The sequence below is a fragment of the Conger conger genome, chromosome 18, assembly GCF_963514075.1.
Source record: "Conger conger chromosome 18, fConCon1.1, whole genome shotgun sequence".
NCBI classification, from domain to species: Eukaryota; Metazoa; Chordata; class Actinopteri; order Anguilliformes; family Congridae; genus Conger; species Conger conger.
In genome coordinates this window covers 4755239-4780367 of record NC_083777.1, presented here as the reverse complement: position 1 = coordinate 4780367, position 25129 = coordinate 4755239, and the positions used below count along the sequence as shown (strand labels likewise).

Below are 25129 nucleotides of genomic sequence, written 5' to 3'. Positions count from 1 at the left end.
TTTAAAAATGGTGCCCTCAATGGTAGTTACGGGCCACTGTATACTGTTCTTATACTCATGTTTTTTCGACCAAAATGTTGTACTGACTTTAAAAACATCATATTGGGCATCTTCGATTTTACATTTTCATATCCACACTGTTGAGGAGGTCATGAAGTTTGTGCCAAATGAAGTATGGGTGTTTCAATGACATTAAAGTTTTAAATGAGTCAATTCTGATCCAAAAATAACAGAACAGTCATTGCTTACATTTAATGTTGACTACTGTGTAGTCACTTTTTTACCATCTGGTAATAAAAAGTAATGATATTTTGGCAGCTGGGTGACTCAATCTGTTAAAGAACTGTTTGGGAGGATATCACCTTATTACCCAGAACATTGATATGGGTTTGTAAATTGGACATTTGAAAATCTGTCTGGCATTGGATATGCCAAATAAAAAAAAAAATAGCAATAGCCGAGGGATAGGGAGGGATCGGCTGGCAGAGATCGGGGAGTCATCCTCTGACTCATGTCTGTGTGAAGCGGTCACCTGTGGCTGTGGCTGTGCCGTGAGAACCTGCTGGGGGCACGTGCAGAGATCACAGCATGAGCACGGCTGCCTAGCAGAGCTGTCCCAACTGGCGCCAGCACTCATCAAACAGGCTCTGCACACAAAGCGCTCTGGGTAAATAAATAAATAATAGACTCTATCTGCCAGCGGAATTTAACGAGTTAAATCCCCTGTACGATTTCCTCATGGGTTATGTCGTACGCATAATCCAGAATATGCGTCAAGGGTGAAGGGTGCCGTGAGAATGATCAAAGATTCTCAAGTCATGGTGTTGTTGCATTTTAACATTTCATCGCGCCGAGAGCCAGAAGTTAAACGAGAGGCTTGGCTTCCACCTCACACAAACATAGACACATTTTGATGATGATGATGATGATGGTGATGATAAAAAAATCTTTGTTGTTGTTGTTAGAAGAAGAATAAGATTAATTGTCGTCACCATCATCATTATCTTGAGACGCCACACTTTGCCTCCATTTTGAAAGCATAATCTAGCCTGAGTACAATATCCTGCTTGATAGCGTACGACAAGGGAATTACACTTAAGAGCAGATCAAACAAGAGTGCTGTTTACACATTTATGGCCTCCCAAATCGCGTCGAAGATACAAATGGACAAGCGAGGCAAGAATAAAAGCTCACTGAACAGAAGAGACGGCAGCGCTAATCAGAATCGCTCTGGGTCCACGTCGCCGTCCTCCGCTAAACATTCCCGGGATTACTCTTCAGACGGGGAGATGAAAGCTTTTAAAAAGCACAAACAGGTAATGAGCCAGCGGGAGGAGTGTGTAGTCCTTTAATTCTATCTGAAAGCAGAGCCTCAGAGAAACGACAAGCACAGCGGAAAGATATTAGCGCATTAGGTCTATTATTTTCATATGTTATTGTATTTTGTCCCGCTGGGATTGAGGCATTCCATTACTTATTGATTATTTATTATTGTTGCCCTTGGTTACGCTTATTTATTATTGTTGCCCTTGGTTACGCTTATATCTGCTGACCTCTCAGATCAAACAGCAGAGGAGAGAACTGCACAGCTATGGCCTGGTACCAGTTACACACACACACACACACACACACACACACACACCTCCATACACACTAGCACATAAACTCACACCACAAAGCCACATGCGCACCCACTCACACACACACACACACGCACACGCACACGCACACGCACACACACACACATGCACAAGCACTTGCACACACACACGCGCAGACACACTCACTCACACACACACACACACACACACACACACACTCATGAGTTAGGCCAACCCCAGTTCCACCCCCTGCCTCCTTACTCTTCAGTTACTGAATAAGCAATTCAGGGAAGAATGGCAGTACGGTATTTAGAGTTTACATTGCACAGGGTCTGAACCACAAGTTTATGAAAGTCAGGTAACACTCTGATTATCAATTGTATAAATCACAACTTTCATAAAACAATGAGGAAACCACAGTGCTTATGAGAGTGCAGTCTACGAAGTGTCAAATATCAATTCATCAATAAGCGATTCAGAGTGTGAAAAATGATTAAAAGCTATCGCTTTTGCGGAACTACTTCAGTCCTCCTCTTCTCTCGCCTCAAACCAACAAACATATTAACCCAATCCGCCCGCAGGGCCTGCAAACCCATCCAAAACACACTCTGTGTGTGCACCACCTGGGCGAGCCAGCACCACAGAAGAAGAGTGAGTGCGGGGCAAGCGCTGGAGGACGGAACAGCAATTACAGCCCCAGTGTTTGCGCAGAACCGGCGCGACTTCCTGCGGCTCGGCCAAGCGTCTCTTTTCTAAAATGATTAGGGCATCATCGAGCACATCACGGGCGTACCACCGCCATCGACGTCGCCGAGCGTTCGCGCCGCGTTCTGCCGCGTCAGTAAACGAGAGCGACCGTGCGCGGTCACGGCCCGACGGCGGGAAACGTCGGCGATCCCGCTCCCGATTTCCAGGAGGGACCGTGAAGCGAGTCGGGAGTTTTGTTTGGGTGGTCTCGCTAAAGAGGCGTGCTAAATGGAGGCCGGTTATGTTTAGAATGCTAATAAGCCTTTCCTTGCCTGAATAAAGACATCAAAGGCATGCTACTAGCGCCGGCCCCTGTCTGACGCTGGTGCGAGAGCTTCGAGTGGCGCAGAAAGGTCCTTATTTTTAGCTTGGCATCGTTCCACTGGGTTTGCGTCAACATACCATCCCCATATCAAAACGGCACATCATCTCCACCCTGTGCAGGCCCAATTATGAGCCAATATGAGCCGTATCATTTAAAATGCATCTGGTGCTGCTATTCCTGCCACCTCGCCGAAATGTGTGCTTTTTTCCCCCACTTTGATATGTTTATGTTTAGAGCCTAAAAGAGCTTTCTCTGTCTTTTGGATAAAATACACCCTAAAAGAACTATGACGCATATGTAGAGTATTTTTTCCCCATAGGCTTTCTATAAGTCAGCCATGAGCTTTGTTCTTCGAACCAAATGCTGGCTGGCATCTTGGAATAACCTCAAAGCCACACCATGTTCGATGGTAGGCATATTCCCGCTTGGGAGTTAATTACACCGGACACGGTGCATCCCAGGGGGGGCGCAGTGTCTGTATGTATACACGGCTTCCTTTCAATCAGCGGCCAATTAAAGCCTTGAGAACAAGGTGTGTGGATTCTTCAGCCAACCGACTTCAATGAACCGCGGGTGCCAAAAAAGGCCCTCCAGGACTGGAGTTAGACACGTGTGACATAGTGGAAGCAAAGTGTGCCAGTCAAGTATGTCCAGATGCTATGTCCAGAATAGTGTGCACTTCACACTCACTCTGTACCTGACAACGGCTTGTGTAACAGCGGTAATCCGCTGGTATGGGCACTGAAAGGAAGCAAGCTCAACAATACTTCCACACCAAACTGTATAATCCTGGCCTACATGTGCTGGGAAATTCTGAGCTCAGAAGCCTAATGACAGAGCCAAATTATTAGAGACCAACTTTTCACAAACTTCTCACTTCTCACAAAGCCCAAAAATCAGAGTAATAACATCTTTATTTCTTCTAGATTTTGTACAGCAACATTGCCCGAGTTATAATGAATCATTATGATATGACAGCAATGAAAGAAATATATTTTTGATTTCTGGTACAAAAGAGGCTAGAACATGAACCCGCCCGTGTTTCTCCAAGGAAAAGAGGAATGTTGAATGCCTGCTGTGCTGTCATTCACATAAACAAGAAACAACACACAAGTACATCAGATAGCACACTCACCCAACCAGACAACCATAATTCCTGTCTGACCACAAACACACATACTTATTCATGCTTACAATGTTCAAATGGCAAGAACGTGTTTATTTTAGCTGAAGCATGTTGTATTTGGTTAGAAGGAAAAATGTACGCATTCATAAACTGTATGTCGCTTTGGATAAAAGCGTCTGCTAAGAAACCCATCTAGAAGCTGACAGAAAATTCTGTAGAGGCTTAGAAGAAAAACTCAACCGCAAAAACGTCTTTGCACACCTCATTCCGTGGTGATAACAAACACAAATTAATGATGTACTTGTGTGGAACGTAGCCCCACCAGACAGCCGGAACAGAACCTCAGCCCCATCTTACAGCACGCTGCAGTGCACAGGGGCGAAGGCAGCGGGCTCTAGAGTAACAGAATAAATGGCCTCTGGGTTAATGCCACGAGATGCATTACAGCCCATTGACATGGAGCCCATTGTATGCACTTCACAGCAGCTGGCAGAGTTCAAGAGGTACGGCGCTGTACGGAACTGTCCTCAATTTCCCCAAGAAAAAAAAACCTCTTGAGTTGAAAAAAAAATAAAAAAACCCCGGCAGAGATAAGGGAATGCCTTGGTCTTTCTGACGGACTCTCTGAAAAGAGACCCCCCCCGATACGTTCTGGAGACCAGACAAGGGCGGCGGCTGTCCCTTCTCAAAGGTCTGGGCATGCAGAGTTTAAAAAGAAGGGAAGGTAGGAAAACAAAGAGAGAGGACAAAGAAAACAGAGCCTAACGCATCACTCCAGGACAGGAAAGATAAAGCCACCCTAAGCAAATGTAGTTTAAGCAGTGAAGATAGAGAGCATTATTATCCTCCAGATAAAAAACCATATTTTGGGCACAGTGCCAGAGAGGTCTGTAGGTGATAAAAGCTGTGACCTTTGACCACCCACAATGGCTCCTATCTCCACAACACCCCCCCCCAACCCCACCCACACACCTCCCAGCATTCCTCTCCCACCGAGAACTCCACTGTATATGTCCCTGACAAACATACGTATTTACACAAGATTGTCCTCACGTTCCAGCGAAGAGGCCGTTCCGTCACCTACAGTTCATCGTCTTATTGTCTGTTTTGTATCCCCTGCCTGGAGGAGGGGTTTCACGCAGATTAACTGTTAGAGGAAAGACGTCGAGCTCAGACTCTCCCGCACCTCTTCCAGTGTCTGCCGCAATGGCGGTTACACTTAACCGACTGTTTTAGTCTAATAATGAGACGAAAAACCTTATTCTTAGCTCACAAGTACATTGCTTGTTTTGCTCGACAACTGGCAAATCTTGAAGTGAGTCAACTGAACTAACTTTCTTTCTTGAACTGTCTTGTCTCATTGCCAATCTTTTTGTCTTGTTTAGCAAAAAGGTAACAGGTTTTAAGTCTAAATATAAGACTGAACTACTTTAGATTTAGTGCAGTTGTTTTATGCAGTGTATTTTAAAGATCATTATCCTGTAGAAGTGCAAGATCTTCACTTCTCACAAATCAAGAGTATGGATGTAACTGCTAGGTTAGTTTTAGAAACAATTAAGGAATCCATGCTGTTTTGAATCAGACTGGTTGGGGGTTGATTGCCAAACATAAAAACAGACATATGTACCATAAGAAAGGCAGTTAGGAAAGGCTCTACTTTAAGTAATGATATCAATCATTCTCTTAACAAAGCATCCTTTATACAGTAAGAATAAATTCATGACACCCTCACTGAGAATTTCCACCTCTCAATACCAGCAAGCCACCACAATATCACAACTATGTAAATAAAGCATTCCGTACATTACTTGCAGTCTGTGAGTGGAATCCAAAACATGGTTTTAACTTTCAGAGTAGCTGTTTATTCACCTGTAAACACTGGAAATCACAGGTATTCTACGCACCTGATTTACAAAGCAGACCTGAAAAGAGCTGTGTTTACTCGCTCGGATATGCTAAAGGGCAAGGAGAAGAACATGATATCGTTTTAAGAAAAAGAAAATGGGATAAAAAGGAAGCTAGAGTTAATCTGGTTTGCTTTCAGGCCTAATGTTTCAAAAGCAATGGACTTTCAGCAAGGTGCACGAATGAGAGAATGCTGAACACTGGTCTTTGAGGAGGGGAATATAGATGTCAACAGATATGTCTTCGGAACAGCCCTTCGCTTAAGGAGATGGCTTCTCTGTGGAGATGCGTGCGCGACCTCTGACCCCAATCAGAGCAAGCCTGAGGACGATCTGACGGCCCGGGGCTCAGGCTCCTCTTTCACCCGATGACGACACGGACCGTGGAAGCACGATCGCCTGGGCTCAGAGGGCTTAACTAAGCATCAGATCAGATAGTAATCACTCGGGAATGACTGATTAGATATGGATAGTGTTTCAGCTCCTCCGGACAGGCTGCTAATCGTCTGTTCAGGCTGAGAAACTGCTCTCACAGATGGTCTGAGAAAGAAGCTCTTTGGCGAGATGATCCCAAAGCTGTTCATATCATATGTATGTGTATAATGATTGGGCCAGTCTCGTTGTTCTTCTACAGTTCCTTGACCCTGTTCAGTGAAAGTTCCAGATCAAAAGGTCTGGTCCTAGCTGGGTTGATTTCCTGTTTGAGCCCGCCCCCATCTCACTCCACACCAGCCGTCCATGTTCCCATGGAATGATTATTCAATCCTGTCACAGCAGTCTCATAATATTCTGAAAGAGGACCCCCAAAAGTAGGAGCTGGAACCCTGATTGGTCGAGCCCTTCGGTAGTGATAGTTAACCCGGGATGGAAAGAATGGCTGTTCTCTGAGGAAGGTGTCGTTTGACGTCAAAACGTCAGTGTCCCCTGTCCATTAAACAGTGCATTTCCCTGAACCCAGTCTGCTCCACCGTCTCTGATTTTGAGCTAGTCCCAGTGAAGTTGTCCCAGTAAGGGGTCCCATGCATTTCCCTGAACCCAGTCTGCTCCACCGTCTCTGATTGTGAGCTAGTCCCAGTAAGGGGTCCCAGTAAGGGGTCCCAGTAAGGGGTCCCAGTAAGGGGTCCCAGTAAGGGGTCCCATGTGGAAAGAATGGCCACTTAGCAGCATGGTAGCTGCAGGCACAGGGCTGAATACACTGTCCCATGTAAGATGAGTCCAAATGAATGAGGCATCATCTGATAAATGTAATATTAAAAATACCTAAAAGCTGAGTCAACCAGCGCATGGACTTACCTCCGCCACCTCCCAAGAGACTGGAGTTAGCTGCGGGGAGAGAGAGAGAAAGAAAAAACAGATTAAAAGATGAGCAGTAAAGTAGGCCATGTTTTACTTTCATGTTTTAGTAACGTGTCAAAAAACGAACAAAGGAAATTGCACAGCGCGCTTTGTAATACAGACAGAGGTTTACAGATATTCCCGAAAAAGGGTAGCACTTATACTGCATCACGGCCTTAGCTTTTACTGCCTGTTAAATCAATGAATACCGACATTGGTGTTGTACAATGAGAACACTCGGTGAAGTGCTGAATCTGTAGCCTCGTGGTTATATATGAATGCTGGTGTACAGAGCTTTATCAACCACTGTAGCACACAAGAGGGTCTCTTTGATGGCATTCTTCAAACCCATGATAAAGAGCCAGCTTTTGGGGCCGCAGCCAGCACTCACACTACACACGGCTTGAGAGTTTGGTTTCTTTAAAATACAAACTGTTTCCAGGGATAACTTACCAATTTTTTTTTTCTAAACTGCATTACCTGGGCATGCTAATTATTCTTCCCACACCCGAGTCATAGGCTAACCTCAGCGACCTTCCGGAACAGTCTGCAACTGCAAAATTACTGGTGCACAAAGAGTAGAGCTCAAAGAGCAATTTTAATTATTTCAGCGGTAAACTATCACAAAATGGCCGCCAGGTTCAGCAGTATTATCAGCACACAGACCGGGCCTCGGTAGTGAGAGAAAGGATTAGCAGGGATTAAAATCTTCCACCTGATATGAGTGTTTCTGGAAAAAAACTAGCAGGTACATTTTTGGAGGAGAGATCAGCTGACGCAAACATCGTTTCACCCAACTCAGGTCTTGTCCTTGAAAGGTCATTTCCCTGAAAAATCTTACTTTTGAAGATTTGGGATTTTGCTTTTAATTGTCCAGTTATTTTCAACCAAAAGTCAACATTATTTTGTAAGTATTTAAGTAAGACCAACCTATTCTTTGGTAAAATTCCATCGGACATTCTTCTTTTAACATGCACAGACAACTGGATAATGCTTGTTCACAAGCCAAGCCACAGAGACCAGTTCATAAAGCAGCAATATTTGATATTCAAAAATAACCGACAACAGAATTGCGATTTGTCTTTGAACCGGGCTCTCTGCACAGGGCTACAGCAGTCAGGGCCGGAGCTGCTCATGAGGCAAAGCAGATGCGTGCACACGGGGAGAGGACACAGAGAGCACACTACTGATGAAATGTGAATTTCACACAATGCTATCCGAGCTGAATAAACACAGATGTGTATGTGCGCGCACACACATATACTCACACAGACACACATACATATACTCACACACAAACACACACACACACATATATACTCACACAGACACACACACACATTCACACACTTACACACACATATACTCACACAGACACACATACATATACTCACACACAAACACACACACACACATATATACTCACACAGACACACACATTCACACACTTACACACACATATACTCACACAGACAGACATACATATACTCACACACAAAAACACACACACACATATATACTCACACAGAGACACACTCATTTAAACTCACACAGACACACACACAAACACACACTCATACACACACACATTCACACATATACTCACACACACATATATATTCACACAGACACACACATACACTCACGCAGACACACACATTCACACACTTACAAACACATATACTCAGACTGACACACACACATGCACACAGGCAGACTCACACTCACGCATGCACTCACGGACACACATGGTCACACGCATGACCATGCACACACACGTGCATATACACACACAAACACACACATATACATCAACATAGATATACACACACACACAGACACACGCGCGCACACACACACAAACACACAGACACACCAACTGGTACTACGCATGGATAATGATGGATTTCACTCTAATGGAAATTTCTGCACAGCACCCTGTCTGTTTATAATTGTGTATCAAGCAAAAGATTACTACAATCCTCCGTTATCAAATTGCTTTCCCTCAAGATCAGCAAGTGTTCAACTTTAATTACACAACTCTCCAGAGACTCAAGCTATTTATTTATTATTTCATTATTTTCCCCCCACACATTTATGTTGTACCATGAGCATCTATTAAATAAACTAAAAACATAACGTACAGAGAGATTTATTGACAGCATATTCAATTAAAAAATCAGCTAATAGCAGCACATCACAATGTGTGGTTGATTATATACAGTAGCGCTCCATAAGAGTTCCTGCAGCCTGTGATGACACCATTACCCATGATTCCGCGGGGCTGTGAAATGTAGTGCTTGCTGTATTATCGCCGCGGCGACAAACACAAACGCAACAGGACAGTGTCACAGCACAGGGTGAAATTCACTGTGGGAGCCTGCAGACTGCCTTCCTGCAGCCCTTATTCACAATGACTCATTACATTACATTACATTACATTACATTACATTATTGGCATTTGGCAGGCACTCTTATCCAGAGTGACGTACAGTTGATTAGACTAAGCAGGAGACAATCCTTCCATGGAGCAGTGCAGGGTTAAGGGCCTTGCTCAAAGGCCCAATGGCTGTGCGGATCTTATTGTGGCTACACCGGGATTAGAACCAGCAACCTTGTGTGTCCCAGTCATTTACCTTAACCGCTACGCCACAGGTCGCCCCCAAAGACTCAAAGTGGGTGTACAGACCGAGTGTCAGTGAATAAGCACCAAACACAAAGGCATGCGCCATCTAAATGGCTGAAAAGAGAAAAGAAACACAATGAAGGTTTTGGAGTGGTCCAGTCAAAGTCCTTCCTTGAAACCAATAGCAGGACCTGAAATAAGCAGAAGCAATAATGCTTAAAAACCTTAATTAAGTTCACTCAGGTTCCCTCTGTCTAAACATTTTGTCGAAACATATAAAACCATTCCGTTTGAAAAAAATGCAAAAATATAATAAAAGAGGAAGGGGGCAATACTGCATGCACATGACCCCCCTTCACAGAAGGGTTTGGCCAGATGGATGTTGAAAGAAACTGCAGTATCCCGGCCTTTCGAAGAGGCTCCCTGTCTCTCCCGGATCATTATCTGGGCCGATGGGAGATTCCCCTGCTTGATTACGGAGCTATAAGGCTGATGCTACACTGCAGCTTACAGATGGTGCTTGTATTGGTCACCCCTCCTGCTCCCAGCACAGCGGTACTAAAGGTGGGGCTCAGGGTTTCTAGGCTGTACCAAGGGGAAGCAGATATGTAAATGGTAAATGGTTGGCATTTATATAGCGGCTCTATCCAGAACACTGTACAGCTCATGCTTCTCATTTACCTATCCATACAGACACTCACACACCGACGGCGATTGGCTGCCATGCAAGGCACCGACCAGCTCGTCAGGAGCAATTGAGGGTTAAGTGTCTTGCTCACTTCCCGGCAACCCTCCGACTGCCAGACGACTGCCCTTACCCCCTGAGCCAATGAGATGACTGCTCTTACCTCCTGAGCCAAGGAGACGACTGCTCTTACCTCCTGAGCCAATGAGACGACTGCTCTTACCTCCTGAGCCAATGAGACGACTGCTCTTACCTCCTGAGCCAATGAGACGACTGCTCTTACCTCCTGAGCCAATGAGACGACTGCTCGTATCGCCTGAGCCAATGTCACCCCACAGGCCTGTGCCTTTCAGCAGTAAACATGAGTTTGGATACTTGGAAACTTATTTGGATACTTTTTTTTTTTAGATACTTGATACTTTTACTTTATTTATTCGTCACGCTCTGCAAGTCTCACATCTGGAGTCAAAAAATATTCTGCTGCGAGCTGGGCCCGCCGCTCGTTAGCCGCTGCCCCTCAGACAGCGACAGTTGGCAGTTTAAAACTCGGGCGAACTCTTCCGCCGGAGAGTCCGTTTCCACTAAGTCCAGCTAGCTAGCCTAATTTCCCTGAGGTAAAGCTGTGGATAAAAATTCAATATCAATGAAGTCCGCCTTTCCGTGGGCGAGGCAATTAGGCGATAACAACTACAAGAAGGATGAAACTTTTCAGCCATTTGCCCTGTACGCTTCACATTCCTGCCGAGGTTCCGTAGCGTTTTTAAGGAAGAGTTTGAGGGGGAAATAAAGACATGAAACGTGGCGCGTTGTTGACATTTTCACTCACTTCCGAGAGAATACCCGTCCGGTCCAGCTCATCACCTACGTTTGCTTCAAAACTAATTTAGTTGTTTTAATTCCACAACAATAGCCTATTAACGTAGTATGAAAGACGAGACTGTATTTTATAAAAAACAAACAAAACCCACCAAACTCACTGTTGCCATTAAACGTTTCCAATCTTCTCAATCATCATCTAAGACTATTACTGCTCGTATATATTTATACAACCTTACATTAACATATACATACTGTATATGCAAATTATAGTCATGAATAAATAGAACACAATAAAATAAATTAAATTAAATAAAAAAAAACGGTACCGCATTCCACCCTGTTCCACTGAGGCAGAATGACCGGACATTCATGAAATATGCTTTCTGCGTCATTTCCCCATTTCCCTGGTGGATGATCAGGACATCCTGGTCCGAAAATACAACCCCATTGTGTTATCATGGAATGACCCGGGCCCAGAACAGAGGAGAGACGACATTCTCATTTCTGTGATGCCATCACAACATTCCATCGACATTCCACAGCCACATTCATCCAGAGGGACTGTTCATTTATTATTTAGTTGACACTTTCTAGCCAAAGCAACTTCCAGTTGATTAGACTAAGCAGGGCAGAACCCTCTCCCCGGAGCAATGCAGGGTTAAGGGCCTTGCTCAAAGAGCCTAACAGCTGCATGGACCTTGTCGTGGCTACAGTGGGGTTTGAACCACCAACCTTCCGGGTCCCAGTCACATACCTTAGTAACTATGCTACAAGCTTCCCAATCATTTCCAGGGCTGGATCTTTACTGAAACAGTCCAGGTTAACCACCACACTTGAGGGCCAAATCCCTGGACCCAAGCTAGGAATCAAACCAGCTGCCATGGAATTACAAGCCCAATTCCCCCAGCCATTACCCTTACCCTGTCCCAGTGGCCAACGGCCGGGGGTGGAGAGCACAGAGACGGGGGCATCTTTTCACCAGGGAAGCTCATAAACCAGGCTGTAAGAAAAAGCGTGGCTGTTTAGCGTCTGTTTAATCCAGGCTTTCCCCTGCTTTGTGACGTCAGCCACCTCTTTAAACTCTGCAAGCACACTGCACTCCTTGTACACACCTACCTCCTACCTACACAGCGGGGTAAAAACAAGACCCGGCTTTCAGTAAAATATCAAGGGGCACATTAAATACCCCCCCACCCCCTCCTTCCTTTCAAGAAAGGACTGATTTTATGACTCTTTTTATAAAAGGGGTGAACAGAGTCAAATATGAAACAGTGTACGTACATAAAAGAGGACAGAAAACAGGTTCAGAAAAGCAGGCTTCGGAAAGCAGTAGACAGTGTGGTAGTGCTAACACAGCATTGTGTAGCCAGAGCCGCTTTGAACATGCATGAATTATTAATCATCTGAAGACAATGAGCTATATCCACACAGTCATAACAATGCATTATGGCATCTTTAGCTGGATGTCACAGTGCAGCCGATAGTTTACATCCGTGCCTGAACTGAGGCTGCTTGCTGTTGACCAACATTGCAGCCTGAGGAGGCCTTCTGCCACGGGGAAACCTCCATCTACTCTAGCAGCTGGGCCAGATAATTAACAGTGCGTGTTTGACAGCCTGCTGCATTGATTCTGTGGTGAAGGACACCCACATCGTGGGAGATGTAGTTTATCTCAGAGCTCAGCGAGTCTAATCCAGGGTTCATCCAGCAGTTAGGCAAATGGCTGCGGGAACAACACCGCTTTCTTTCAACCTCTGCCAGCTCTTTCCCCTCTGGGCCGCAGAAGATCACTACGCCTTCGAATAAGCAGGGAAAATGTAATTGGACCAACAAAAGCATAATGAAAGGAAAGATAAAGAGTCTTGAGTCCTTGTATGTAATTTTTTAGGCTAGTTTTATAGAGTTTCTAGGAACTCCCCCCCTCCCTCCCCCATGTAACCCTGTTGTAAAATCCAGCTATGACCAGTTTGAAATTACCAGCGACCAGATGTTTAAAAACATACAGTAGCTTGAGCTGGTCAAACCATGTTGCGTATGGAGCTGGTCTGAACTGGTCAACCAGCTACCAGCTGTTCCTGTATTTTTTCTCTCGCAGGGTAGACTTTCGGGGTTGGGCGACAGGCTCTTGGAACGTGAAGGAAAGCACACCTGCAATCACAAGCTCTGCTGCGAACGCACGTCACAGGAAGTGGTGATTCAGACCCGTCTGCTACTGCCCGCAGGGCAGGAAGGAGGAGCGTGCACCACTTCCTGCGTGAGACGACAGTTTCGCGAAGAGCGGAGCCACACACAGGGGGAGTCTTTAATCACATGGTCCGCGGGCTATCAGGGCAGCTTAACGAGCTTCGAGCAGGAAATGGGCCAAGCTGGGTGAGATAAAGACACTGAGTGCGCCAGCCCCGAACACAGTCCTCCTCTGCCTCCACTCTCCCCTCCTCAATCATTCAGCCACTGCTTAATTTAAAGCTCTGCAAAGAAGAGCTTGTTAAAATTCCTCCACAGCGACGTGGAAGACTGATTATAGGAAGCGCCTGATTGCAGTTATTGCTGATAAAGGTGGTACAGCCAGTTATGAAACTGAAGGGGTCTATTACCTTTTCACAGGTCTATCACCCCCCCTCCCCCCACACTGAACCATTCAGCCACTGTCTTAGACATCAGAACCATTTTAAAAGTAGCCTGATAAAAGAGTAGTTAGCTAGCCAGCTAGCTAGTTCTAGCAACCGTTCTAGATAAAATTTCAACGTTACTTCAACAAGGAAGTTAACACACCATCAGGGTTATCCTAAAGTTACGGCACTTTATTTAGGATTTTGGCCAGTTAAGATGCTTCTGCAATACTGTAATAATAACATTATTATAAGTGTTGCAGTTCCGTATGAAATGTGCCATACAAATGAAGTTTTACTTGCTAATACACTTTTCCGATATGGCGCTAGTAGAGGATTCAGCCACTGAACCAGGATCGCTGGTTCCTGGGTAGCGGTCACACTCCAGGCTGTAAATCGCGGTCCTAATTGGTCCCCGAGCTCGCTGACAGACAGCCGGTCGTTAGCATGCGTCGCCCGAAAACACCATGCCGTCAGGCCCTCACACGCGCTCACACAGATGCTCCCGGTTAGCCGCGTTTCCTGCGCCCCCCTTTGAACTTTCGCCGGCGAGAACAGGCCGACGCATTGTGCCAAAAACGCCGCTCCCCGTCACGAGCGCATGAAGGAAGCCATTGTGTCCCTGGAAACCGGCGGAAAGACTCAAGACCGAGTCAGGAAAGCGAGAAAACACTGCGCTGGAAATCAGTACTCTGCAAAAAATTTATGTCTTAATAAGCGTTTTTAGTCTTTTAGAAAGTAGAAAATATATGTTACTATGAAATTGACAAGTGAAATTGTCATTCCATTGGTAAATCTTGAAATGAGTCAAACTTTCTCATCTCATTAGCAGTTGTCTGTCTCATTAAGAAAAAAAGTAATCAAAATAAGACTTTAAGTCTCAATATAAGACTAAGATACTCGATACAGTTTCTTTGTATTTTTTGCAGTGTACCTGGTTTGTTCAGGGTTTTTATTAGTTTCCCACACAGACACAAACACAGGAACTCCATTCGCCCTCCAGCCGGAGAGCAGTAAACTATGCGTCTCCATAGACTGGATATTGGAAGCCATAGCCTTGGTTCCCCAGGATCTTGGGTTGAGTGAAAACCGCAGATGTGGAACATTCAATGCGCTGAAAGCAAACCTCAGATGGAGATTATGGAAAATCAGCACATTGTCATGCTCTGGCGTTGCTTCAGATGACCAGTAATCTGTCACACGTATATCTCACATCTCATATCTCACATTTTCTTTTATTTATCATATAAAATACCCAAGAAATTATTTAATATGCCATCACAAAATTCCATGATAGAAATGGGTAAAAAGAAATCATCCTCATTTCCAAATAAATGCATATTTTAATAGAAAAATCAAATGAATGTTTAAAAAGCCAAGCCTGCTGTTGAATATGTTGTCATAGCTGACAACCAATATGTGCTAGGTGCTTTAGAAGTTGAGAGCAAAGCTCCTGTCTGAGGCGAAATAGTGATCGACAGGAAAAGGGTGTCTTGATAGTCATTAGGCGATCCCATCCCTCAGAACACCCTGTTTCAGCTGCTGTATATTCAGCCTCAGGGCTCAGGGCTGAACACCCTGTTTCAGCTGAATCACACTGTATATTCAGCCTCAGAGCTGAACACCCTGTTTCAGTTAAATCACACTGCATATTCAGCCCCAGAGCTGAACTCCCTGTTTCAGCTCAATCAGACTGCATATCCCTATGCTCACTGAGGTGAAATATCTTCTGGGAAAGTTCAGTGAAAGGTTTCCGCTTCAAGAAGTCCAAAAACAAGCTGAGGCAATCACACCAAACACACAAACTCGTATCTGATTATTTACCCGGAGTAAAAATTACACACAGTATATGTCGTCCAGAGCACACATAAGAATCTTTCCCAATATGCACTTCTGCTCCATCTTGAAGCTGTTTAAAACAAAAACAAGACAAAATTGAAAAATAAATATGTGCATACAGAAAAGCCACGTCGGGTTGGAGAAACTCTCCTGGGTAAGGACACAGAAGACTTTCCCCGAACTTTGCATGAACCGCCGCTACCCGGCGCTTATTAAAACAGAAACGCACAGAACTAAAGTGCGCGTTTGTCTTATTTCCCGGGCATTAAAAATACATGGCGCTCCGCACGAGCGGTCGGCTGGGCCGGGCCCATCGGCTCCTCTGTTCCTTATCGCCCGCAGCGTCCCCGGGGGAACTCTTTCGGCAGGCGGCCGGGGGAAACGCGATCGCGGGAGTCAGAGTCCCGGGACCGCCGCCAGATCGTATCGCGCCTCCCCGGACTCCTCCGCGCCTCCGCCCCTACACTGCGCCGCTTCTAAACTTCCAGGTGGAGCGCGCCTCGTTCCCGGGCTCAGAGGGTGGGATCCGGCTCATTTCCCCCGGACAGGGATCATCGAATCGCGGTCCTCGAGGTCCGGGGAACCCTGCTTTTCCACCCTCCCTTCACCTGAGACACAGGTGTGAAGACAGCCGGGCCAACTGGTAGAGCTAATTGTTCAACTAATTACCTGGGAGAGAAGAAAGAAGAAAGAAGAAAACCAGGGCCGGATTTGGATTCAAGGTCAAGATTTGATAATATATGGCTGTTGTAGGAGGCTGAGGAGGGAGGAGTGGGGACACGTACACCAAAGTGCGCCCCCCCCGCCTCATGAGAAGACTTCTTTGCAACCCAATCGCATTGATGCAGGAGGTCCCATGAACCCGACTGCAAAATCCAGCTATGAAAATCCAGCTTTAAAATTGAGCTGGTCAAACTGGTCATAAAGCTGGTCTAGCTGGGTATGAGCTGGTCAACTGGCCAGTGCTGGTAGCCTGTCTCGAGCTGGTAGCCGGTTTATGAATAAAACAAATGTGTTTGTAATCTCGCTGTGCGGAGAGGTTATGAAAAGAAGAGTGGTACTGTGTGAACAGCCCTCCCCCGGTTCGATCATAACAGCCCACCAATAACAAACAAACAAACAAAAAACAAAAGGCAGTCTGGGGACTGGCACCTGCTACCTGACCTTCTAATCAAAATTAATGAGCCTCAGACTCCCAGTTCCGTCATTCAGTCTGCATACATTTACCCAATCTCAGAAGGCCACCGCAGGTGAGATTGCATGGAGATTCGCCTGAAATATGCTTGTTTCACATGTTTTTTTTGTTTTTTTATGTTCCTGTGTTTATGCCCTGGAGGAAAACATGCTAAATTCAAACAGCAAGCAATTCCACTTCAAGATGAAAAATCTAACTATATACTGCAAAAAACGAAGAATACAGTCAAGTCATAACAAGTATCTTTGTCTTATATTTAGACTTATATTTTGAAATCGTATTTCTATTACTTTTATTTCATGAGACAAAAAAACTAGTAATGAGGTGAAAAGGTTTGACTAATTTCAAGATTTGCCAATGGGGTGAGCTAATTTCACCTGTCAAGCAAACAGTAACTTAAAACAAGTAAATTAAAATAATAAGATCTTAAGTCTTATTACAAGACTAAAAAAACGGTTCTTAAGGCAGCCATTTTTAGCCATGCATGCTGATTAGCCTTGAAGACTCAAATGGGCACGTCTGCCATGCACGTAAGACAGCACAGGGCAGAGTGGGGGAACGGGATTGCGTGCCACGGTTTACCACAGGAAGTCTATCTGACGTTCGTACTGCTCCTCACAACAAGTGTCAAAGCATAAAACCTCAGAATTTTAGCAAGCTCATTTCCATGAAAGCAAAACAACTTTTTTTTTTTACACCATGTAATACCATTTAGAGTATTTCTTGTTTTCACATTAAATTTATTTAATGAGGTCCACACACAAGGGCGGTGGATACATTTTACCAATAAACTCATACAGTAAAATAATACATTAGACTATAAGAAGAAGTCCAGTACTCTTCGATGTAGTAAATTGCCTAATTCCAGTCCTACATTAGCCTTAATCATTACCTTAATGTTCTAAAACACAGGATGAACTGCACTCCATACACTATTGCACAAATAAAATAAACTTCTTTGTTCACCTGCTAATAGATAGGTTAGGCACAGAATAGCAAGTAACGAAATAATATTCAATCATACGGTTATTTAAATACTTTCTTGGCCAAAATACAAACTTAAGGCACACACAAACACGCATACACAAGCACATGCACACACACACACACACACACACACATGCACAAGCCCTCATAGATCTCCTATGCCCACACATACAGGGTTTGTATAAGAGTGTTTTACGTGCATACGTAAATCGGGGCGGCAGTTTCCAGGTGTAGCAGGGAAGAGTCCTGTCGGGGGGCTTTGGGGAGTTGCTAGGAGCTCGTGAGCACTTTTGAGAGGAAATGCAACACCAGTACAGAGTAAAGCACACCCACGCTGTCAGTAAAGAGGCCAGCTATAACTCAACCTTATCTTTGGATCGACATCTCCCCCCTTTGCCTGTCACGTCGTTATTATAAATTTGCATGGGACGGGGACAGCTGTGAGTTTATGGTTTAAATAGCAGAACAGCAGAATGGAGATAAGGTGTGAGCCCCCGGCACTGACCTGAGATCAGTATACGCCTCAACCACAATGATTTTGGGGATATCTAACGCATACTGGGAGGCAGGATGTTTGAAAAGACCAGAAGCTTATTCCAATCGCTTATTTTTCTCCTCTTTGTTCTTTTCCTCGCTCCTTTTCTACTCCTAGCTCCACCCATCGGGAGAGGCGAGAAAAAGAGGTGAGAAAAAGAAGCGAAGTCAGGGAAATCAAGAAAATGTGAATTAGGCAAATACATCGTCTTTGCTCCTTCAAACTTCAGTTGGAAGTCACGTCAGCTACCGATGTGGCAGATGTGTGACAGATGGGGAGAGGTGGATCCGCAGGTCCATCATTAATAGGAACATTTAACGGGATAGAACGTCCTTAAAGATGGTGGACCTCGACTGATTGATTTCAGGGGTCAGGAGCAAGGGAAAGAAAAGAGAGGAGAAACATAAGGGATTGGAGTGAGCCCCAGAGGGCTGACACAACCTGTGGTCATTCCAGCCCACATTGGCAAACAGCAGCTCTTCTCTCCGCTACACTGCGTCATACGCTAGCGCCTCTCCAGCCACAAGACCTCCACCGGCTAGCGTTGCTGCTATTCATCTGCCCGCAAAGCAAAGCTTTTTTTCCCCCCTCTATACAGAAAATAAACAAAGCAGACAGCATTTCCCTGGGTGGGAAAATTGCCCCGCCATTAAACCGAGTGTCCTCAACAGCTAAAGTAGCTTCTGTGCCCATTTTTGTTTTTCTTCCAAAAAATAATCGTACATTCTCATAAACTTTTAATATGTTTGAAAATGGGAAGCTCTACGGGGTGGGCTTGTGCGCTATAGGCAGTGTTATTAAATTGTCAGCCGCGAGTAGGCTAATGTGCGGCGCGTTTTTTAATGCATCCAGCGCCCTGCCAAAGCGTAATGACCGGGAGTCTGCGGGAGTTGGAGCGCAGTCGCCAGTTTCAGTAAGCCCTCCCAGGAATTCTATTATTGCACAAGCCCCAAAGCCCGCTCCATTTTCTCCCTCTCCAGGTGGAACTGAAACAAATCACCGAACGGAGACCTGAAAGAGCCCTTAAGAGTGGAGCGGTAACACGCTAAAGGTTTCCCTGGTGATGGTTTCGCGAACTCTTCTACTTTTCGTAGCGGCGAATCTAATATCATTCTCAAAGCAGCTGTGTCGAAAATGATGGAAACTACATGAAAGATAACATGTTTCCGTTTTTCTCCTTTTGATATTTTTGAATAGATGGATTTAGAAAATCCATGAGTAAGATTTCTAACAGTGATTACACCATTACACCCCATATGCCCAAACACAGGCCTGCTGTAAAATTCAGCTATGCCAGCTTGAAAATTAAGCTGGTCTAGCTGGGTATGAGCTGGACAACCAGCATGGCCAAGCTGGTCATAAAGCTGGTCTAGCTGGGTATGAGAAGGTGTAGGGAGGTCACATGAAGAGGTGTCTAGATCACATAAGGAGGTGTATAGAGATCACATAAGGAGGTGTATGGAGATCACATTATGTGTAGGGAGATCACAAGCTCAGAACAGTAGAACAGGCCTGTCTCATAGGAACATCACGAGAGGCCAGCCAATCAAACGAGGCCCCAGCAAGGCCTTGTTCAGCCCAGTGAGGGAAGCCGGATGGCCCCAGGGACCAGTGCAGTGAGTGGGCTTGTCATCACGAGGGTGCCAGTTTGACTTACTGCAAGGCCTTCTCCCTAGTTTCCTCCTAGTTTCCCCCTAGAGGTTCAGAGCTTCAAACGTACAGCTTTATACTTCTGTGATATGTGAACAGGCATTGCCTGCCAATAAATGTGTAAACATAAACAATAATAATACTCAATATGATTTTTTTTCTCACTTATTATTATTTGGTGATAATGCGAAGTTCTCAGCACATAAGGTGCAACACGTATTCAGCTCTGTAGGTGCTAGGCAGCTAAATCACAAGGTGAACTTAAAACCAAAGGCATGAATGGTTCCGATAAAACTCTTCACACTGTAATTTACTTCCTATTCCTGGTTAAGAATACAATTATCTCGCATCTCAAAGAAATAAACCCACTGGAAATGTGTCTGAGTCAGTTCTAATCCAATACTTTTCTACAGAAGTGGTATTTGAAAATATAAACCGAATCATAATAATCAGGCTCATGTTTTAGGTACAAGAATATGGTATTAAATGTGATAAAATGGTTTAGTATGGGAGGTGAACTGTGAACAGGAACCCATGTTATTATCTCTCTAAAATCTTCAGTGCAGATACGGTATGGCATCAAGCTTTCCTCTATCCCAGGAGGAGGCTTAAGCTTGGTATGAGAAGTTTTCCAAGAGTGACAAATCATATACCAGCCAAAATGCAATGACAACCAATCATTGTTGCAAAGGAATATAAGCAGTACCAAATTTTTGGCAGCTACACTAATGCCAACACCAACTTTGGCCCTGAAAAACTCCTTTGTTGCTTTGGCTGGTTTTGGGCCGTTGTCCCGCTGCAAGGAGAGGTGAGGTTTTGAGGTATTTGTTTGGATCTGAACAGGTTCTATCTTTCTGTCCACAGAATTCATCCAGCGGTCACATCGTGAATGAAGTGAGGCAGTTCCTGTGGCCAGTTCCTACGTGCCAAAACCATAACACCCTCAGAACCACGTTTCACAGACCGGGGACGGTTCTTTTCGGACGAGAAGCAATTTAATTTCCTTTCTCTACACTCATCTTAAGACTCATCTGATCTGTCCATAAATGTTCCAGAACTGAATGGAGTTGATTCTGACTCATCAATGCTTACGTAGTGTTCATGCAGGGCCAGCGGAGGTGGGAGCACCACTTCTTTTTGCAGTGAACCTCCTGTTCTTTTCCTATGCTCTTGGACAATATAGTGCTGGCCCACACTGTTCATCACAATACAGCTAGACACTAAACCATCACTTTTGCTGCACCTATTCACTGAGAACATTTATTATCATTATGACAGATACGGGCAAAATGGCTGAATGAGCAGGGATGGACTAAGTAGCGTGGCAAGGCCGTTACAATGCGTTTCCGTCCTTCACCGGGTAAATTACAGTCTTGTTCGATAATTTCTGAATTGTGGTGGAAGTCGTTTCCGTTTCTTTTCAAGAAAGCAGGTCTCCCCCAAACCATTCTTCTGGGTGCAGGAGATAATGCGGGCCCTATTCTGCCAGGCAATGGCTGCTATTAAGTGCTTTCCGTCGACACTGAAAGAATCGTAAGCTGAGCATAAACAAAAGGTGGACGAGAACAATAGGAAAGAAAATCTTCCTCTTCTGGGTGATAAAACTAAAGGTTGAGAGGGTGAAGAGAGTGAACGAGCTGAACGGGAGGATAGAGTATTAACAAAGGTCTCCTCCCCGACAGAGATGCTTAATTGCGCTGGATAATTGGCTGACGTTACATTGTGTTCTAGTTCTCACTCGAGACATTTAGCACAATCCAGAAAACTATTTGCTCTGCATGTTTGTCATGACGGAACACAAAGCCCCTGGTTTATGCTGGAAGACCCAATTTGCAGATTTATGTAAATGAGTATGGAAGAAGAAGGAGGATGAAGGAAGGGAGAGAACATAGCCCCTGCACTACACGCACACACGCACACACACACACACACATACACGTACACACACACGCACAAACTCACACACACATGCACACACACACACACACACACACACAGAAACGCACAAACGCACACGCACATACACAAACACACACACGCAAACACACACATGTTAATTAAACTGACTGGACCAGAATTGCAGGGTTAAAAATTTTACTCCAGCCAAGTGGGCTGAAACCCTACCAGAAAGGTTAGAAACTGACCAACCCCCAGCCAAAACTGACCAACCCCCAGCCAATACTGACCAACCCCCGGCCAAAACTGACCAACCCCCAGCCAATACTGACCAACCCCCAGCCAATACTGACCAACCCCCAGCCAATACTGACCAACCCCCAGCCAAAACTGACCAACCCCCAGCCAATACTGACCAACCCCCAGCCAATACTGACCAACCCCCAGCCAATACTGACCAACCCCCAGCCAATACTAACCAACCCCCAGCCAATACTGACCAAGCCCCAGCCAATACTGACCAACCCCCGGCCAATACTGACCATGCAAGGCCGGTGGAAATAAGGACTTTCCCACATGCCAGTACCTACATTACATTTCTACACATCTGACATATTTTCCAGGCATGAAAGTATCATTTATCATGCAGTGGACTGTGTCTGATCATACCCACAGTGCGTTTTAAACGGTTTTTTTCTCAAAGCAGCCTAGCTGGGCGGGAAACCGCGGGCCGTGCCATCGGGCCGTGCCATCGGGCTGTATCGGAGCTCTTAAAGGTCAGGAGGTGGGCCGCCGGGTGACTCATCACGGTTTGGGCCCGGCCGCCCTGTACTCTTACGGCTGTACGACTTACAGCACCTATTCATGGGAAGGTCAGGGCCCTGCAGGGAGACACAGGCCTGAGCAGCACGCCGCTGCTCTGCACGTCCCAGAGAGCAGCTGAAAAGAGGCTCTTTCTCCCCTTTTGTAACATTCATTGACAGCAACAAACTTTTCTTCACATCCAGAAGAGAAGTGGTATGAGGGACATTTAGTGTTCCTGTGCTACATTATCTGTGCTGGGTGGGTTACAGGGTGGCTGACGGTCCACACACACATGCGAACACACACACAGACACACACACACACGCGTGTGCACACACACACACGCGCACGCACACACACACACACAGACATGCGTGCGCGCACACACATGCACACACACACACACACACACACACACAGACACAGACACACGCACACACACACGCACACACACACACACATACGCACGCATACATGCGCACACACACACACACACATACGCACGCATACATGCGCACACACACAGACACACACACATAGACACACACACACACATACACGTGCACACATGCACACAGACACACAGACGCACACATGCGCACATGCACACACATGCACACACACACCAGTAAACCTAATACTCTATAAAATGGAAAGTTTTGGAGCTGCTACAGGAGGAAATCACACATACTCAACAGCCTGTTTTGTAAGAGGACTCCTTCCCAAAGTGTATCCGCAATTCAAACACACATCTGTTACAAGTTACTTGCACTTACAATATATTTGACTTACTACCACCCCAGTCAGACGAGGATGACTTTTATGTCCCATTATTTAAAAGAAACTAAACAAACCAGGAAAACGCAATAATCAAAAAACTCTGATAAAGATCAGTGCAAACGTGCTAACGCTAACGCCCCTCTCCACACTCCCTAACTGCGCGTTTCCTTGAGTGGATGAGTGGAGATTTCCATCAGGGGCTGGTCGTCACACCTCTGCCCTGGCCTGGAGATGAAAAATGTAGAAGAACCACTGCCAGAAATATGCGAAAAAAAAAGAGAAAAAAAGCAAAAAAAAGCCAGTGCACTTCCACAAAAGGCCAACAAGCTCTGGGAACAGAAAAGGCCATCAAATATTAAGCTGGAGAAAGGCAAACGAATGAGACCGAGCAGGGGGTAAAAAAGGCTGCATCAGCTTTCTCAATTGTGATTGAGAGTATTCTGTTTGCCGGGGCATTGTCAGGAGTCCAGATGGCGCAGATTGGAAACAGGTTGAGACAGGCCCACTCGTTCGGCCAGTGGCCATCATTACCGCATCCCCCCTCTACTTCCTGCTTGCCTGACAGCTTGAGAAACACAAACCTGCGTGGGGAGCATCGAGACTTCAGAGAAAGACAAAGGGAAGCCTCTCCTTGATTGAGGCGTCAAGGACAGATAATCAAGTTTAAGCTGGTAGGAAAGGTAGATTTTAAAAAAGTTATCTAATCGTTCCCATGGTCAGAAGGAACAATGATAAACTATACAATGTGTATGAAAAGGGATCCCTTGAATGTCATTAAATAAACATGATACTTGGTTTTTCTCTACCTCAAAAATGTGTATGGTTGCCTGGCACTGGAACTATAAAGATGCTTGCACAAAGCTGGAAGCCACCACACTCTCTGTCCTGGTCTCACTGGGTGAATAGCTTTCTCCAAATTATTTACATGGAAACATCAATCACTCGCATTCATGGAGCTACATTGTACACTTCATTGTACGTCACTCTGGATAAGAGCGTCTGCTAAATGCCATGTAATGTAATGTAATGTAATGTAAAAGCTAACCATAAAATTTTGATACCTGGCAATCAGCAGCCAAGTTTTTATTATAATTCAAGGTATTTGATATGTATATTTTCTTCGTTATAACATTCCCGGGGGGGGGGTCAGGGAATTGCTGTGTATTGCAATATTTTCAAAAACAGTTCAAACATTTCATAAACATGAAACAATCTGGGAAAAGGCTAACCAGGTGAACAGTCTGTTGTGACGTCTGACAGATCCTCCTGCTTTTACCTTTCGACACCAGCACATTCCGATAAACCAAGCCATGGCCGTGAATCAGGTTTCACCCGGGGCAGCTCTTCACAATAACCTTTCGGTCCGAGGGCCAGATGCATCAACCGAAACAGAGGAAAGCTTTGCATTCTCTTGCCCCAGGGGTAACGTGAGAAGGCCTCTCTTCCCCCAGCGGTAATGTGAGAAGGTGTTGTGCCCTGGTATCACCATGCTCTACAGAGCTCTTAAACAGGTTCTTTTTCGGTCTTGTTCGGCTTTTAGAAAAAGACACACAGCCTATAGCTACCCTCGATTAAAGCAACAGGGGTCTATGAGAGCAAATTAAAATGTCATCTATGAATTGTGTTAATCCCAAGGAAAGCTATGATTTTGCGCCGACCTCTGACC

General features: G+C 45.2%; 1 protein-coding gene across 2 annotated transcripts in view; it reads right to left on the bottom strand.

Moving 5' to 3' along the window:
- macrod2 (mono-ADP ribosylhydrolase 2) overlaps positions 1-25129 on the bottom strand; it is a 597810-nt gene that overhangs the window by 421946 nt on the left and 150735 nt on the right. For both annotated transcript variants that reach the window (XM_061228932.1, XM_061228933.1), the window contains exon 4: positions 6997-7026. In XM_061228932.1, the coding sequence (XP_061084916.1) occupies positions 6997-7026 (30 nt within the window). The remainder of the gene's footprint in view (positions 1-6996; positions 7027-25129) is intronic.